Source organism: Pelophylax lessonae, assembly GCF_965119305.1.
Source record: "Pelophylax lessonae genome assembly, chromosome: 5".
Classification (NCBI taxonomy): domain Eukaryota; kingdom Metazoa; phylum Chordata; class Amphibia; order Anura; family Ranidae; genus Pelophylax; species Pelophylax lessonae.
The window spans coordinates 279,554,998-279,575,162 of NC_138772.1; the positions used below are offsets into that span (position 1 = coordinate 279,554,998).

Sequence of the window (20,165 nt, forward strand, 5' to 3'; positions counted from 1 at the left end):
CCTGATTACCTTTTCTAGGTTACCCTTTGAGGAGGAGCCGCTGATCGGCTCTCCTCGCCACACACTCTGACAGTATGAGGCGTGGAGAGCCGATAAACGGCACTTCCTCATTTACATGTGACCGGCTGGGTTTGGACACAGCTGATCACAAGGGTAAAGAGCAAAGTCATTGGCTCTTTACCAAGATCGGGGTCGTGCCATGTCCTAGCAACATGGCGCGGCCACGTTCGCCACAATGCGCGCCCCCTCTGGGCGCGTGAGAGAGGCTGTTCTGGTGCGCTGTCATATGACAGCATCCCAGAACAATAGCTGCACTGCCCTGCCGTTATTTGATGGTGGGGGGGGGGGGGCAGGAAGTGGTTAAAGTTGTTGTAAACCCCATTCATGGAATTTGAGCTAAGCATATACAGTACACTATATTGTCAAAAGTATTGGGGCACCTGCTTTTACACGCACATGAACTTTAATGCCATCCCAGTCTTAGTCCGTAAGGTTCAATATTGAGTTGGCACACCCTTTTGCAGCTATAACAGCTTCAACTCTTCTGAGAAGGCTGTCCACATGGTATAGGAATGTTTGACATCAAGGTTTAGGAGTGTCTATAGGAATCTTTGCCCATTCTTCCAGAAGTGCATTTATGAGGTCAGGCACTGATGTTGGACGAGGTCTGGCTCACAGTCTGCGCTTTAATTCATCCCAAAGGTGTTCTTTTGGGTCAGGACTCTGTGTCCATGTCTTTATAGACCTTGCTTTGTGCACTAGTACCCAGTCATGTTGGAACCAAAACCAAACTGTTCCCAGAAAGTTAGGAGCATGAAATTGTCCAAAATCTATTGGTATGCTGACACCCTAAGAGTTCCCTTCACTGGAACTAAGGGGCAAGGCCAAACCCCTGAAAAACAACCCCACACCATAATCCCCTCTCAAGTAAATGATTTGGACCAGTGCACAAAGCAAGGTCCAAAAAGACATGGATGAGCGAGTTTGGGGTGGAGGAACTTGACTGGCCTGCACAGAGTTCTGACCTCAACCTGATTGAACACCTTTGGGATGAGTTAGAGCGGAGGCTGCGAGCTAGGTCTTCTTGTCCAACATCAGTGCCTGACCCCCCACAAATGAGCTTCTGGAAGAATGGTCAAACCCTACGGACTCAGACTGGGATGCCATTAAAGTTTATGTGAGTGTAAAGGCAGGCGTCCCAAAACTTTTGAAAATATAGTGTATTTCTGTAGTGTTTACTTTGTCTCTCTCCAAAGCTCTAAGTGTAATTTCTCCCTGGTGCTTCCTTGCTATGTTATCAGCGTTAGTCACTTCTGAGAAGTTTTCTGACACATGAGAGAAAGTTTGTGTCGGGAAGGGAGATGAGCACAGAACTTGTCTATTCAGAATACAGCTCTGTATGTTCCTTCGTTCCTCTGCCTATGTGGAGGGGGGGTTGTCCCTTTCCTCCAATCAGCTCTCAGACAATGTCTCAGAGCTATATTAAAAAAGAATAGTGCGCAAATGCAAAAGAAATAACTACCAAATCTGAAGACAATCCATAAATAAAAATGGGGGTTTGGTCCCACCATATGGCCATATCGTGCTCAAGCCCACTACTGCGTCAAAGTACCCCATTATCAGTGGGTCCTACACTATCCATGAAAAAGAGATGAATCCAGCCATTCTAACCCTTGGAGATAATACTCCTTGCTGGGAAGGATGTGCAAATGCACTACAGGGGACTCCTCCTATATCCAATTGATGGTGGACACTGATTGAGTACAGGTGTGTGTGGGGGGGTGGGGAGGGTTGCTCAACCTCGATAGTCTGGTCAGACCGAATACATAATAAACAGGCAAAAAATTTGGGGGAGCATACCCATGTATTTCTAAAGCTGCTGCAGCTATCAACCAAAAGACATGTATATTAAAAAAGAATAGTGCGCAAATGCAAAATAAATAACTACCAAATCTGAAGACAATCCATAAATAAAAATGGGGGTTTGGTCCCACCATATGGCCATATCGTGCTCAAGCCCACTACTGCGTCAAAGTACCCCATTATCAGTGGGTCCTACACTATCCATGAAAAAGAAATAACTACCAAAGCTCCCCCAAATTTTTTGCCTGTTTATTATGTATTCGGTCTGACCAGACTATCGAGGTTGAGCAACCCTCCCCACCCCCCCACACACACCTGTACTCAATCAGTGTCCACCATCAATTGGATATAGGAGGAGTCCCCTGTAGTGCATTTGCACATCCTTCCCAGCAAGGAGTATTATCTCCAAGGGTTAGAATGGCTGGATTCATCTCTTTTTCATGGATAGTGTAGGACCCACTGATAATGGGGTACTTTGACGCAGTAGTGGGCTTGAGCACGATATGGCCATATGGTGGGACCAAACCCCCATTTTTATTTATGGATTGTCTTCAGATTTGGTAGTTATTTCTTTTGCATTTGCGCACTATTCTTTTTTAATATACATGTCTTTTGGTTGATAGCTGCAGCAGCTTTAGAAATACATGGGTATGCTCCCCCAAATTTTTTGAATGTCTCAGAGCTGTAACTGGTTTTTCACTTCCTTCTCTACTTCCTTCTCTGTACTACTCACAGATGCACAAGGGTTTTATCACTTTGAAGGGTTGTAGAGAATACTTCAGGTAAACAAGTAAAACTTATGTAGGGGGATTTGTTTCATCTCTGTGTATCATTTGAGGCTATTCACTTCACTGAGTATATGTGAGGGTTTACAACCACTTTATAGCTTAGGTATGGCCAAAGAAGAAGTTGCCTCTAATAAAGTGTGCTCCATCTCTGGCTACAACAACATTTGTTATAACTTTTACTTTTCTTCAGCCCGCACTCCCCTGTCGGCATTGTCATGCATTAAAACCAGTGGTTCCTGCTGTAGTAAGTCTATCGCAGGGGGTTGCTTGCTCCGCACCTCCTCCATTTATAAATAGCTTTTGCATTTCTTTATTGAATGCAAGACACTCTTTAAATTAGGGAGATGCAGATCAATGTCATGATTCCCATCCTCCAATTGCCTAATGTTCAGTGTTTACCGGAGTGGGGGCTGAAAGTTGTATGTGGCATCAGCCAGATCTAGGCACATTTCAACTAGGTTTTTTTTTTTTACTGTGTAACTATACCAAAACATTTTTGGCAATGCTTCAGCTTTAATGCTCCTTGGAGGAGTTAGTGGGAGCAGAAGTAGCTATATACAGCTGTTAAAGTAAACCTGTACTGGAGAATTAGAGTTCACTGCTTCTGATGTCCTTCTGTTGCCTGGTTCTTATACTGATCTATTGGCTTCAGTGTACTTTGGGTCAAAGGACTGGAGAATGTATATAAGGCAAGCATTTCAGAGAAAATGCTTATGTGCATACTTGAGCCAGGTCAGAGACTATTAGAGTCGGTTCACACTATGGCGACACGACTCTGTACTACTTCGGGGGCGACTTGTGAAGTCCCGTGCACCGCGACTTGCACGGACTTCATATAATGAATGTCTATGCAAGTCGCTCCGAGGTCGCCCCGAAGTAGTACAGGACCCTTTTTCTAAGTCGGAGCGACTTGCGTCGCTCCTATTAGAACGGGTCCTGTAGCAGTCAATGGACTGCGAGGGACCGCGACTTGTCAGGCTGACAAGTCGCCTGACAAGTCGCTCTAGTGTGAATCGAGTCTTGGGTTAGAGGCCAGAGGAGCATCATGACAGTCAGATAACTGGCTTGTTTTCTAACAAGTTATCTAATAAGTTATCTGACTTGATTTCATAGAAATCTAATTTCTATGAAATTTGATTAAACCTTTACTATCAATTTAAATAGTTTAGCAAATCATTGTTTACTTTTTGAAGTGTATCTATACTTGAGTGAGTCATTTATCACCATTTTAGCTGATTTTTTCTTTTAAAAGCACTATATGGGAAATAATTTGCTCATTGCAGCCAATCAGTTTTCTGTTTAAAAAAAAAAAGTAACTGATTTAATGTTCATTAAAGTGCTAAAGCCCTCTGTAAACTGATGTTAGTCAGCCAGTCTAGCTCTGGGAAAGATCCTGGCTTAAGGGCCGGTTCACATTAGTGCGATCACAGAGATCACATGTAATTCGGAAAGCACTGCTCCTAAATTACATGCGATCTCTGTCCGGTGCAAATTTCAGCCATACAGTGTGTATAGCTGAATTCGCACCGCAATCGCACTAAACGCGCACATGACCCTTTTTTTTATTCGCAGCAGAATCGGATCGCATGGTGGTTCACACTAGTGCGATACGATTCTGTGCGAACTTGCAGATCACACTGCGATATGCGATCTCAACTGGGGGTGTCGTTAACTTTTAATTGACACCCCCTGCATATCACATATGGCAGTGTGAACTGCCAGGGGTGCGGATGCGATGAGGGAACACGCTGCATATTCGCAGCGTTCCCGCATCGCATAAGTGTGAACCGGGACTTACAGTCGGGAGTCCCCCAAATGCCTGAACGGACAGCTGGCTCAGCCTCTTAGCATGCTGCTGAGAACCTGAGCCAGGCTCTCTCGCCCCCTCCCCAGCCCAGCAATCCAGAGAGCAGTGCTCAGAGGGGGGGGGGGATTACTGAGCGATCAGTGGTGTTTGGTCACTTCGTTTTTGGGGTAGAGCAACTGGGATTGCTGCTGCAGCCATTTTTGGGAGTATGGGTGATATATTTTTTATTTTTTTTGTGCCATTACCATACTTCTCTTTTTAAAGAGTTGTAAAGGCAAAAGGTTTTTTATCCTAATGCTGTCTATGCATTAAGATAAAAAGAATTCTTTGTGCAGCAGGCCCCCTAATACCTGAGCCTTATTCAGCGATGTCCACAAATCCCTCGTCCGTCCGAGTCTCCTTGCTGATTGGCTGAGACACAGCAGCGACGCCACTGGCTCCCGCTGCTGTCAATCAAACTCAGCCAACTCTTGGACACACGGAGCGGCAACTTGGCTCGGGTGCCCCCATAGCAAGCTGCTTGCTGTGGGCGAACTTAACAGGAGCGAGGGCCAGGAGCACAGGAGGGACCCGAGAAGAGGAGGATCCAGGCTGCTCTGTGCAAAACCACTTCACAGAGTAGGTAAGTATAACGTGTTTGTTATTAAGAAAAAAAAAAGCACACGACTTTACAAACACTTAAGTTTCTGTAAATCACCCGTAGTGTGTTTTGCACTGTAATTTTTTTTAACTTAAATAAAACTTACATGAACTCTTATTTGTAAAATGTTTAGTGAAAATGTTAACAAATGCTAAAAAGTACTAACATTGCTCTATTTCGGTGCTCATGTGATATCAAGGCTTCATTATGATGCCTGAGTGGGGGGGGGGGGTATGGTTACATGGCATGTCAAAGCACAGCTGCTGATGAGAATCAAAGTGAGTGCAGATGGGCAGAGGGCTTGTTAGCCTGTAATATCATAGACTAACTACAGGCAAGCCATGCAATGTAATGGCATTCTGTAGGTCTTATTACTAGTTGAAACAATGCAAACTAATCATGATAGCATGGATCTGCTTCCATGATTAGTCAGAATACTAGAGGAATCCATGGGAAATGGCAGGATCACCAGGCATTAGGAGTTTTTTTCATTCAGTCTATTAAAAAGAGAAATTACGTTGATTAAGAATGACAGAGGAATGCAGTTCCAGTTTTTTAAAGTGAAGGCTTAAATACACCTTTATGTGCTAATTTTTGAGACCTTATTAGATTAATGATATTTCAAGTGGCTTGGAATCTGTACCCTTTGATAATCAAAGTGTGATCTCTACTAGTTCCTGGTCACTTATAGTTTTGAGGTCAAGATGGGGTATTTGTAATACTGGACGGACAGAGCACAGGCTCCATGAGTGTGCTAGTACACTATGTGCAATACAGATTGCAAATATCAAGCATGAACTGTATGTTGCAGGTTTCCCAAAACTCTACTGAATGTGTGGCTGCAAGGATTAGTATTAAAACAACAGCGTGTGCATCTTCACTACTCTTGTTACCCCACTTTAACAATACCTTTGCATAAAGGCTGATGTAAGCTAAATATTGCTTCCTTTTTTATGTTACAGCTTTCTAGCAAAGGCTAGATAGCAGCTGTGAAAAATCAGTTCAAATCCAGATTACTTATTTTATCTTTTTTTTTTTTTTTTATACCTCCTTTTCAAAATTACTGGAATTTATTAACTCTTTTTATTGGTTGACCTGAATCAATAAAAAAATAAAATAAAGTTCCAGCTTATCAGGAAAGAAAGGCTGATGTATTTGATTCCAGACAAAACCAACTTTGCCTTCATAAATCTGAAGTTGGCAACATCAGTAGATGTAATACTTTATTTTTATATTGTTTATTTATAGTTTTTAGGACCTACTTTCATTTTTTTTTTTTTTTTTTTGCTGTGTTTTTTCAATCCAGACTGATAAGTGTATGAAAAGTGTAAGGGAGGGTGCAACAGTCTCTGAAAGCTAAAGCCATTTTTTGCTGGTATCGCAAGAAAAAACACAACTTTGGCTCCTGAGGGTTAGGAGGAGCTGAAACTGTCACTGACCGCTAGATTTGTTTGCAAACAGCTGTTCAAAGTATTGGTGGCTAGCTGTAAAAGGGGTGATGTTTATAAACCCATCCTAACAATGCGGCAATGTGAAACATTTATATAAAGATTGAAGGAATTAAAATGTCATATGGCCTTCTGCTGATCCAGAATGCTGTGGTAGTACTGTTTCTACCTCCGGAAAAGTGACCAGGTCAACAAAATGTTTATGCACAGATCAAGATTTGTCATTTCATAGTGTGTATTCTGCAGACAATATGCAGACCTTTGTTGTTGGTACAATGAAAGACTCTTTTTGTTATAAAGCATACCGATTGGTTTAGGAATAAGCAGTTATGTTAGCTTGGCAAATATTCACCTTGAATGTCCTGTAGTCATGATAGTTATTGTTCAAGGTCTTTTTTCTTTTTTTTCTTCCAGGAAAGCATATGTATCTTGCAAGTTGTTCTCAAGATTCCCTTATCCGTATTTGGAAGATATTTGCCAAGCCTGCTTTAGAGCCTGTCAAAAATGAGCATGAATTGGAAGAAAACCATATCAAGCTCAAGGAGAATGTATTTTTAGTTCAAGAAGAAGGTAAGTCAGCTGTAAAAGTAAGCAAAATTATCTTTTAGGAGATGATCTTTTAACGACTCAGCTATCAAAAAGGTTTTGTACTTGGGACACACAAAATGTACCTACTACTCTATGTATACTATACTGTACTTACTTACTATACTATAACGTGATTCAAATCCCAGCTTGGCACTTGTTGCATTCTCTTGACCAGTAGTTTCCAAACTGCAACCCTTTGCTTGGGTTTATGCGCCCTGGAAAACTATTCCTTCCACTGACTTTAAAGATGGCCCTCTATTACTCCCACTGACACAGAAGGTGGGATACTATTCCTCTTACTAATACCAACAATAGGGCACCACACTTTCAGTAGACAGCAATGATTGGGCACTATTCATTCATCGGACAGCATCGATGAGGCACTATTCTTCCCACTGACACCAAAGTGAGGCACTTTTCCTGCCACTGGCACCAACGATAGGGCACTATTCCTTCTACTGACCACACTCCCACTTTCACAAATCCTAAGGCATTGTTTACTATCACTGACGCTTGTGCATTTCCTCTCCCACTGGCACAGTCCTGTCTGCCTAACATCTGAAGGACAGTAAACTTGAAATTTGTTTGGAGAGCCCTGTTCTTCACAACGTCAGGTTACTTGACAGTGCAGTAGAAAGTAGCACCCAGGCCTTAAATCTATTACAAGTGCAATCTATGTTTAACAATATAAGCATAGACCGCACAAGCATAGAAAGTGCTCCCACTGCATATTACTTTTATTGCACTGCTGGTGCCTGGAGTGCTGTATGTGGTATTCTGAAGCTGACTAGGTAAATTCAATTTTTAATAAGTGCAGCATAGGGAGCCAAAATTTGTTGAGGAACAATTGGGAGTGGTAAATATGTTGACTTCAATGCAGCTTAGGTCCGGGGTGAAGTCTTAACTCTATGCCTGGATGCTTGCTCTGGGGTGGTGACTCAAAGCCTATAAGAAATAACTGGATCCGCATGATAGCCTGGCAGCTAGCATTTTCTGGAGGAGGGTGCAGCAATGGCAGCCACAGCATTTCTCTCAGCTAGGTTTTCTATTAAAGTGAATACATTTATGCTGAATTCTCTTCATGGCCTATTTTTATTTTTATATAAAATGTATATAAAGTCATGCTTTAAAATTATGCACCGCACAAATTCAAGGGATTTGCACTGCAGGAAGGTGTAATTAAGTATTATGTTTCCAATTAGCTGCTACAGGTTTGTATACCTGGGATCAATTTTACAATAATTTAGGGAAAGTAAAATAGGCATTGCTGGCACACAACAAAAAATGACAGCTGGTATTTAGTTTAGGCCTCCATTTTTTTTTTTGTAACCTGCATGTACAGTATATTGAGAGCTGTTCAGTCTCTTTTCGTGTTTTGTATTCTGGTTGGCTGTAGTGTAAAGAAAACATTGTATGTTCTGGTTGCTTAAGGAAGAAACATCCTGTTTATGGCTCCATTCACACTTGTGCAACTTGTCATGCAACCTTGGACATCAAAGTTGCATGACAAGTTGTTCCCCATGTTTTCCAATTATACCCTTTCATATTTGCGCGACTTAAAGTTGCAGTAACTTCAAAGTAGTTCATGTACTACTTTGGTCCGACTTTCCTGCAACTTGAGGACCATAGACTTCAATGTTAACCCTCAGAAGTTGCATGAAAATCGTCCAATTATATAATCAATTATACAATGCAACTTGTGTGTAACAGTTGTTCATTATCACTGGTCAAAGCCAAAATCGAATCCAAGTTGCACCCATCCAAAGTTGCGTCAAAGCTGCACTCCAAAGTCAGCGCAACTTTGGAGTAGTACAAGTATGAATGTAGCCCATTACACAGTTTTACCTTAACCACTATATTATCAGCGCTAAGCATAGATACCTTACTGCTTATATAATCAATGGTAACGACAGCGCACTATTGCACAATTCAATACTAAATATAAAAAAAGAAAAATGTTGCGCTGTCACTAAAGCACTTGTGTGAACTTAAAAAAATCCACAAAATTAGAGTGCTAATCAAACAATCATAAAGTGCATTTAGTCCAAAAAAATACATATCAAATATTCATGTGTAAATAAATAAATTCATCAAACTAATAAAGTAAAATTCCAGTTCATATAGTCTGTGTTATGATGCCAAGAGTAATTTGCAAAATCAAGAGATAATTATGCAGAAATTACACAGTCCCAAACAAGATGATAGTATTCCACACATGCAGTTGTTAATTTCTTAGTGTTGCATGTCCTCCCACCTGACGTACGTTTCATCATAAGAGGGGGAACACCTTTCATCACCTTGGGAACAGACAGCGGTGCTCACACATGGCAAGGTTATATAGCTTCACAACTAATGGACATTAGAGGGTGCTGCTGCCTCACAGGTTACTTATAATCCATAAGCAATGTCCGCCATGTTCTTGGATTCCAACAAATCTCCAGTCTAGATGTAAAATTGCTGTCAAAGCAAACCATTTATTTAAAGAAAAAATAAAAATAGAAATGAAAAGAAAAATTAATAAAAAATGAATCTAATGAAAAAATAAAGGGTGGAATGCCACTATTTCTAAGGTTTCAATGAAACAAAAGAATAAACACATCCTGTATTCCTCCCAGGTTTTAACTATTGTTAATGAAAAAGTTTATATCCCACTCAATATTAAGCCCCTGTGGGCAGTGGGTTTTGAGCTCATAAATCCAGTGAGTCTCATGCCTGGAAAAATGGCAAATTACATTACTCCCCCACCAGTGAGGTGAAAAAGATTCTATACCTGCTTTGTTAACTCCCCATGGGTTTTTGCCATGTTTAAGGGCAAAATGACTCAAAAGACTGTGTTTACTGAACCCTTTCCTGATATTAGCAAGATTTTCACCCATATTTGTGGAGTTCCTTTTGTCCTCCCTACATATTGTAGTCCACAGCTACACTGTAAAAGATATACATAGATATACACATTTTTGGTAGAACAGGTTATAAAACCATCAATCTTATATGTTCTCCCAGTCACTGTGGATTCAAAAGTCTGGGTCCTAGTTGAATAGGAACCACAACATCTACATACAGGGCCCCTCCGACAAGGGTAAAAACCCTGTAAATGGCCACAAAAGGAGGGCTTAATGGGTGGCTCTATAACATCAGGTGCCCTCTTAAAAATCACTTAAGGGTGGTCTATGAGAGCCGAGCCTTATACTTCATCATTTTATTTGGATTTCCCAGTGCTTTTTAACCTCCCTGGTGGTATTCCCGAGTGTGGGTCTGGGTTAATATAGAGTACCAAAAGCGGTAACCCAGAGCCACACAGGATTACGTCACAATAAAACTCACCTTCCCCTCCGATCCCCCGCCGTCCTCTCCCTGTCTACCAGGCATCCTCCTGCTGTCCTCCCGCTGTGTGCTCGGCCGATGCCGGCACCTGTCTTCCGGTTCCCTTCCCTGCGAGCGCCGCGATGCAGGGGGGTGGAACTGGTGGCAATTTTAAAAATGTAAATAAAACTAATGACCTGATACAAAGTTGTGATCCTAATGGATTACACTGTATCAAGCCATTTCACCACAGGATTTCACCTGGTGGCTTTTTCAGTGCCCTGCCTGTGCTTTTCCAGTTCTTTGCGCCTGGAAAATTGAGAACGACCATGGCATCCAAAAAGCGTTCTTTTTGCACAAAAGCGCTTTTAGACTAACTGTAAAACAGCGACAGCGAAACGGAGTTACTTGAAGAACTAAGCGATATCGATTTGTAGGAAAATTCGTCATCCGGTACGGAAAGTGACGACAGCGACGATTCTGCGACTGAGCTCAGCGATGTGCAGACTTGGTGCTCTATTGACAGTGGTACGGATCAGGCAGCGCCCCCAAGATTCCCATTTACAGGAGCACCTGGTATGAAAGTTGACGTTGACCATGACAAGCCCTTGGCATACCTACAATTATTTTTGACCGATAAGGTTATTGAAAAAATAGTTACCGAGACCAACCGGTACAAAGAGCAACAATGCAACAATGCAAGTGGGAACCAGTGCCCGAAGATGACATTTGGAAATTTCTGGGCCTAATAATTCTTCAGGGAGTGGTGGGGAAACCTCTGCAGAAGTGGTATTGGACAACCAATACATTACTTGCCACTCCATTCTTTGGCACGGTCATGTCAGAATACAGATTTTCCCTCATAATGAAATATCTCCTCTTTGAAATGAATGAAGAATTTGATAAAACTACTCATTCTGCACAAAAACTAAAAAAAAAATTTGGGAAGTATATCAAATGATTCTTCAGAATTTCCAACGGAGCTATGTGCCAGAAAGAGACATCGGCATAGAAGAAAGTCTAATGGCCTACAAGGGAAGGTTCAGCTGGGTGCAATACATTTCATCAAAGAGGGCACGATTTGGCGTAAAATCCTACATGCTATGCGAATCGTCAACTGGCTACATTTCCAATTCAGTGATATACACTGGAAAAGGAAGAAAATTTTATGGAAAATACAGTAATTATGGAATTGCAACATCTTCTGTTCTTTCACTAATTGAGCCATTGCTAAATCAGGGCTATTGTGTATCAACGGACAACTTTTATACTTCTCCTAAACTTTGAGGTTCTACTGCACAACAAAACCGATGCCTATGGAATGGTAAGGGCTAACTGCCGCGACATGCCGCCAATGTTTGTCAAAAAGAAGCTCAAGACAGAAGAAATGGTTGCCTGGCAGAAAGGCAAAATGATGGCACTGCAATGGAGGGACAAGAAAGATGTGTGCCTAATGAGTACAGTGCATAACACATCCACTGTTATGGTACGCATTAAAAGGTGGGAAAGAAGTTATGAAGCCACAAGTAGTGATAGACTACAACAACACCATGGGAGGTGTTGACAGAGCCAACCAAGCAATGACATTCTACCCAGCTATGAGGAAGCTGCAAAAAAAATACTATAAGAAGATCATCAGACATCTTCTTAAGCAATGCTTGTGGAATGCATACATTCTGCTCAAAAAAGAGTGACAAGCCTGTGATTCATGCGGACTTTATTTGGAAAGTTGCCGAACAAATCTTTCTGAGTCCCCAAACACCATCAATGGCTGTTAACAGATCTCCACGTCATGCTGTTGGCGTTGTCAACCCGGAAAGCCTGACTGGTCGTCACTTCTTGGACTACATCCCACCAACTGAGAAAACGTCAGCACATACAAGGATGTGCGTGGTTTGTTGCTTGAAGAGAGATGACAGTGGAAGGAAAATAAGAAAATAAACTAGATTCTATTGTCCTGATTGTGACGTCGGACTTTGTGCAATCCCATGTTTCAAAATATTTCATACCCGAGATGTTTTCTAAACCTTTATTACAGTGACTAGTAATATTGCATCCCTTGTTTGTACACATTTCAGTGTTTTTGGTTTGATTATATTATTGAATAAAATGTATTATTATATTATATATTATGATTTTCGTGTTTCTAACTTAATCATACCTGGGATGTCTACTAGACTCTTGTTTGGACAGATTTAAGTGAGTTATTCCTAAGAATTACATGCCTAAAATATAAAACAACATATTTCCATGCAAATCAATGTACCGCTTTTAGCACAAAAATTCAGACATAATCAGACCCCCAAGGAGGTTAATAGACTTGTGAGTATCTGCCTTTTAAATTAATTTTAACGATGGCTGTTGCGCAATGAGCATTTCTTCCCTCTCGTCACACGCATCTTGCTCTATATACTGGTAACCTTGTGGGACTAATATTTTACATAGAGATCTGGAGAGCCATACTAAGAAATCGATTACTTTATGGGCCTCCTGATGGGAGTTATGCATCATACCTATAATGAGGATTGTTCTCACTAAAGCAAGGCTAGACCCAAATAAGATCTAAATATCTGGTAGGAGCCCAATTTGCACATTTTCAGGGTGGAGCACTATTGGGTGATCACTTGCAACACTTAGAAAGTAGAAAGCAAGCGTGCTGAGCCCCACTTTAATACCATCATCTCGTTTGGAACTGTGTATCATCTGCATAATTATCTCTTGATTTTGCACATTACTCTTGGCATGATGATACAGACTATATGAACTGCAATTTTACTTTTCTGGTTTGATAAATTGTATTTATTTACACGTAATTAATTGATATATATTTGTTTTTTGCACTTCATACACTTTATGATTATTGAGTGTTTGATTAGCACTCTAATTTTGTGGAAATTTTTAATTGAGTTCACACAAGCGCTTTAGTGACAGTGCAACATTTTTCTTTATATTATCTGCTTTGCAATAAAGAAATGTCACTTTATCATGAAATTTGCCATCCCGGTTTCTTAATTTAGTCTGTGTTGGCACAAAAATCATTCAGATTGTTCGACAGTACAATGTGCATATAAAGAAAATATGTCTCTGTGTTTGTTACAAGGAAGATGATTCAATTCCACCATGCAATTGCACATTATAGCAAACGCATATTAAATTTCCTTGCAGGCTGCTTTGATTCTTCTGCAGCACAATCACTTCTTTTGTCAGAGAAAAGATTGTAATCCTGGAAAAGAATAGTTTGGTCTTTTGAAGTAGTCATTGTAATTCAGTAGAGCGCAGAAGTGATACTCTACCTTGCAACTCATAGGGGAAATATTTCACATGTCACTCTATTGATTATGTGCCTGTTGGCTCTGCTACTCTCCAGTGTGCTGTACTACAGACTGGTAATCATTTTATATCCAAACAAAAACCTGCTTGTCGCCATTGTTTGTCTTTGTTGTTAATGCGGAACGTGGTTTTGAATTAAAAATGCTATTTACATTGCATATTACATTAGGGAATGAATTTGCTGATAAAATATGTTTGCATCAAACAAAAATGCCGTGTCACAGGTGGGTATGTAGACCGAAAGGCATACAAATATTCAATATGACACACTGAGGACAAATGCTGCCTTGTTAAACTAAAATATAAAAGTGAATTCTTTTATTCATGTTTTTTGCCGATCTCCAGGCAGATGAAAGACACAAAGGAATGCAATCCAATAAATCTTTACTTTTTTCAAATTCAACTAGCGTTAATACCTGAATTTGACTTTGTATCAATTTCATGTAATTACTGGTATGGTGCAACTGAAATTGGGACAGGGAGAGGCAGTGGTAGGAGCTAATCCGGTGTGTTGTATACAAATATTATGATCAGGAACAAGCTGACAGGATCAAAAGGCAAAGTGAGCAGAGAGATGACCTTGCAGGTCAGCTGCTCCTTCACTGTTGATTCAGCAGGCTGGGAGCTGGGAGATTCCACAAATGTATTTCTTGACTGTAATGGAGTAGGTGGCGTCTCACTATTGACTGTGTTGATTGATGGGGCTGTGTAAATCTCAGAATTGAATATGCAGAATTTCATGCTCTTAGACAGGTCAAACTGCTCTCTAATATTTTCATCTGTGTATTTAATGTTTGTCTGGAGTTCAGCTTTTAGTTTCTCCCTGCAGTCCAAATAGGTGTTTGAAAGATGAATCGGGACTTCTATATATATATTGGAAAGTGTAGTGTGTTTTTTAAATCGATTTATTGAAAAAAGTTTAAAAGCGATGTATGGCTCCCCGCCCCCCCCCCCCCCCAAATTATACTTACCTAGGTGGCTGTAGCATTGGTCGAAGCCTGTGTCTGGCTCCCGGTGCCTCTACACTGAGAACCGAGCGATCGAACACCACCGATCGCTTGGTTCTGAGAGCTCACCGAGCAGAGAGCTGCTGACTGTCAGTCACTGTCACTCTGCTCTGCCCCCTCCTCGCTCACTGGAGTGCTGGACTATGGATGGGCGGGGAGCGGCCGGCTCAGGCTCTCAGCGGCTTGCTGAGAGACTGAGCTGGGTGTCAGTCCAGGCACCTGGCGAATCCCAACTTCCATTTTTATGATGACATGCCTTTACTGACATCTGTGACGTTCACTTCGGTCCACGCTCTGCTGAAAACGGGTCACAGGAGTGCCAAACGAATTGCACTTCTGTGATCCATTGGAGCTGTACAGGCTGTACATCTCTTTTTAAAGGATAAGTTCACCTTTTGTAGCATGTGTTAACCCATATTTAGGTTTTAATATGTAACAATCTCCAGACCTTTTACTTCCCCCTTCCCGAGAGTGGGCGGGGATTCCTCTTTCTTCACCCGATATCAAATTTTTAAAATCTTGCAGCTGTGCTGGGCTTCACCCATGTAACTACATCATTTATTCATAGTAATCTCTGAATGAGCAAACTACAAGTCATGTCTGCCATCTCGGCAGCTGGCTTGTAGTTCTCAATGGACTGTAAGCATGCTGATCATAGCCCATTCACACTGCCTCCCGCTCTGAACAGAAAGACCAGCTTTGTGGAGTCCACTACTAATATTTGTCCTGTGGACAAGTTCTACCACCTGAGGTGTGGATATCTGCAGCTCCTCCAGAGTTACCATGGGCCTCTTCGCTGCTTCTCTTATTAATGCTCTCTTTGCCCAGCCTGTCAGTTTAGGTGGACGGCCATGCCTTGGAAGGTTTGCAGTTGTGCCATACTCTTTCCATTTTCAGATGATGGATTAAACAGTGCTCTGTGAGATGTTAAAAGCTTGGGATATTTTTTGTTTATAATCTAACCCTGCTTTAAACGTATCCACAACTCAACTTTAAGGTGAAATATATATATAATATATAATTTTTTTTTTATGTGTGTTGTCCGGAGACCCTGGAAAACCAGCCTGCACGGCCGCCGAAGACCCGATCAAAGCCGCATTAGGCTCTGATCCGGTCTCCATGTAAAAACCCGAAAGTGATGTCATGAGAGACACTTCTGGGTACCGTCTGGTGCCAGATTTAAAAAAAATGACAGCATTTTAAAACAGCCAAACTTGGCGTTTTGAATGCTTTTAAGTGCAGAGTAATGGTTTGGGGTCCTTTAGACCCCCAGATCCCTCCACAAAAGTACCTGTCAAATTAAAAAAAAAAAAAAAAAAATTTTTTTGTACGAAAATATTGTCCGATGCCGATATGCATTGGCCAAAATATCGGCATCGGCAATGCAAAACCAATATCGGTCGATCACTAATATAGTATCTCACAAAAGTCCGTACCCCCCTCACATTTTTGTAAATATTTTATTATAATTTTTTATGTGACAACACTCAGGCTCGGTTCACACTTGTACAATGCGGGAACGCTGTGAATATGCAGCATGATCCCGTATCGCATCCGCACATCTGGCAGTTCACACTGCCATATGTGATACGCAGGGGGTGTCAATTAAGTGTTGACACCCCCAGTTTGATCGCATATCGCAGTGCGATCTGACAGTTCGCACAGGATCGGATCGCACAAGTGTGAATCACTGTGCGATCCGATTCTGATGCGGCTCAAAAAAAGCCTCATGTGCGAGTTTGCCGATACAGTGTGAATTCAGCCATACACAGTGTATGGCTGAACTCTCATCCGCACATGAGATCGCATGTAATGAAGGAGCAGTGCACTCTGAATTACATGCGATCTCGCAAGCCGCACAAGTGTGAACCGGCACTGAAGAAATTACACTTTGCTACAATGTAAATTAGGGAGTGTACAGCTTGTATAACAGTGTAAATTTTCTGTCCCCTCAAATAACTCAACACTGCCTATAATGTCTAAACCACTGGCAACAAAAGTGAGTACACCCCTAAGTGAAAATTTCAAATTGGGCCCAAAGTCTCAATATTTTCTAGCTCGGCCTTAACCCTCTTGAGCATGGAGTTCACTAGAGCTTCACATGTTGCCACTGAAGTCTTCTTCCACTCCTCCATGATGACATCACAGGGCTGGTGGATGTTAGAGACCTTGAGCTCCTCCACCTTCCATTTGAGGATGCCCCACAGATGCTTAATAGGCTTTAGGTCTGGAGACATGCTTGATGAGTCCATCACCTTTACCCTCTTTACATACAAAGTTGGAGGAAGTAAATGTGGGGATTGTCAAAAAATACATTTACAAAGATTATTGCAATTAGGAGTAAATGAGAAATAATTGAAATGCAATAAATACATATGATTTTACATTTTGACCGTAAAAAATACACTTTCATTTTGCTAGAAATCATGTGAACTGATAACATCCTGTGTTCTCTTTATGTGGACATGGAAGGGTTATGGAGATGAGGAGGGGGTAGGAGATGATACAAAGTTTCTGTTCTTTGGAATATATCAGAAATCAGGAAGGCATGGCTGACACCTCATGCTTAGAAATTTAGAGCTGTAATGTTATGTCAAAGAGGAAAGTAGGAGCATACTTGGCACATCAAGAGTTTTTTTTTTCCATACTACAGTGTGCTTACACAGCTAAGTATTTCAGAGATGTACTAAACATGGTTTCTCTTACGTCCTCCGACAGTCGCCCCCCCTTCATATTCGTCACAATAGGGTTATTGACCTTTGCTCCGTAGGAGTGGCTAGACAACAGAATATGTTAATATCAAAGCTTTTAGCATACCCCACCCCCAGGGGGTGGTCCCCTCAGTCAATACCCTCCTGCTTCCTGCATTCCTACCTCAGTTTCATTTGTCTAGCTCAGGAGTAGGTTAGACGTTTCCTGTGCTGGGGCTTTTCAGCCTCAGCTTCTTCTCTCTTTTAGATTTTATTTGGAGTTTTTTTCTCTTTCTTTACTTAGCTGTTTCTTTTCAGCTCTAGTCAGATCTTCTGATGAAGATGATCGTGCGGTGCTGGGTCTCGGGCTGGCCTCCCTGGTTATCCGGGGTTTCAGGGCCGGTGGCTTCCCAGCCTGCCATCGAGCGTTCAGCTAGGTTTCCCTGGCACATATGAACGACCCATCCCTGTCTGCTGCAGGGATGCTGCGGTGAGGTGGCTACCTCACTGGACGCCATGCGGTTTCGCACCGCAATTCCACTGCGTCCTGGCTGCGACTCTCCCTGTCCCAGTGCAGCGGTTTGATCGCTTGTGCAGGCTCCCCACGCCATCCGGATGGTAAGTATATTTCTGTGTGGGAACCTGTCTGTCTTGGGTGTCAGTCTGGGACTGTGGGACCCTGCATGTCTGTGCATAATGCTGAGCTCCCTGTCAGTATAGCTGCTCTCTGTGGGCTGCAGGGGGGGGGGGGGCTCTCATGCTCTGCTCTGTGTAACAGGCTGTGTGACATGCTGTGTGCTGTGAAGGACGTGTTTGTGAGACATGTTGTGGGCATACTGTGCGGCGGCCGCTGCTGCGGTCCGCCATTTTTTTGTGACAGTTTTGTGGTGACCGATCCTGTGTGGTGAGAGCGCCGATCGCGCGGGCCACATAGTCTCGGCCGGCGGCCATGTTTGTGTAGCCTTACATAGGCTGTATGGGGGCGGTCAGTCTCGCATCACTTCCTTTTGCTCTGAGGACAGCGATCGATGAAGCAGCAGCCTGTGTGACCTCTCCAGGTTTTTACCTTCCATTCCTGTATTCCTTGCCTTTGTATTCCTAGCCCGGTGGGTCAGTGTGTGTTGTGGGTGCGGTGAATGATCGCCGCGGCCTTAAAGGGGCAATACTTCTTTTTTTCTGAGTTACTGGGGCATGGATTCTCAGGAAAGCAAGTTTCCTCCCTCCTTGGTAGGGGGCCAGGGGGCTGCTGCTGCTTCCCCTGAGGGGGCTGATCTGGCTGCTATTGTGGCTAACCTTGCTGCTCAGGTGCAGATGCTGGTGGCTGATCGATCCACAAAAAGGCCCAGGGTGTCCATTTCCTCTGATTTAGAGGGCGATGGGGATGCTATGGCTGGTGTGCCCTTCTCAGGGTCTCGTTCTTCTCTAGACCTTGCGGGGTCTGAAGGGGAGGCTGAGGTGAAAGGGGTTGATGATTCTCCCCCTGGCCTGTCTGAAGAGCTTGCAATCATGGATGAGTTTGTTGCTTCTATCAAACAAACGCTGCATTTGGAGGATGAACCATGTCCGCCTGCTTTTGATGTCCTCTTCTGGGACGCAGAGAAAACGCAAAATGTCACAGGTTTTTCCTTGCTCTACGGAATTTCAGCGCGCTGTTGAGGAGCAATGGCGCAACATAAAGAAACCTTTTGCTGTACCGAGTAGATTCAAGCTGCGTTATCCTTTTACACCAGCTACTGATGAGCTGTGGTGTGTGCCGCCTCAGGTGGATCACGCGGTGGCGATTTTGAATAAGTCCACTGCGATTCCTGCTGAGGATACCCCGGTGTTCCGGGACCCTACGGACAGGAGATTGGAGTCTCTGGCCCGTCACTCTTATACGGTTGCGGGCTCTATGCTGAAGCCTATTTTTGCTTCCATTATGGCAGCCCAGGCTATTGCCGATTGGACGCAGGTGCTCAGGCGCACTCTGGTGGCTGACTCTGTTTCGCCGACAACGTTGGCTATGGTGGATCAGATTCATCAGGGTGTCATGTATTTGTGTGATGCGGACCTAGATATGGTCCCTTTGGCTGCGCGTCTGCAGAGTGTGGCGGTGTGGAACCGTCGCCTGATCTGGCTGAAATGTTGGTCTGTTGACCAATCTTCTCGCAAGACTTTGGCTAATTTGCCCTACGCGGGTTCTCGCCTTTTTGGCGAATCCTTGGATACTCTGATCAAGGGTGTTTCTGGGGTTAAGAGTACTTTTTTGCCCCAGACTCACAAGTCTAAGTTTGTTCGCGGTAAGAAGAATGCTTCTTTAGACCCTCTCAGGGGTCCTTTCGTGCCTTTCGGTCGCACTATAAGGGTAAGCCCTTTAAGGGACAAGGTTCCCAGAAAAAGCCGTCGGCAGGTAAGCAGAAGTCCGGCCAGTCCGGGTCCGCTGCCCATAACAACAATGCGGCCTGAAGGGGCGCCCTCACCCAGTTCTGGGGTGGGGGGACGTTTGCTCGGTTTTCTTCAACCCTGGCTGGCCCGCGTTCGGGACAGGTGGGTTCAGGAAATCGTTCGATCTGGATACAAGATCGAGTTTCTCTCTCGGCCGGCGGACAGATTTTTTCCCTCAAATCTTCAGCTGTCTCCGGAGCGCTTGCGGGATCTGCACCTGGCGGTGCGGGACCTGTGAGCTCAGGGAGTGGTGGTTCCTGTGCCTCATCGGGACAGA

General features: G+C 43.0%; 1 protein-coding gene across 1 annotated transcript in view; it reads left to right on the top strand.

Annotated features, from left to right (window-relative positions):
- Positions 1–20,165, top strand: part of ELP2 (elongator acetyltransferase complex subunit 2) — a 266,743-nt gene that overhangs the window by 59,366 nt on the left and 187,212 nt on the right. Inside the window, exon 8 of the mRNA XM_082259224.1 lies at positions 6,961–7,116. Coding sequence (XP_082115350.1) covers positions 6,961–7,116 — 156 coding nt within the window. The remainder of the gene's footprint in view (positions 1–6,960; positions 7,117–20,165) is intronic.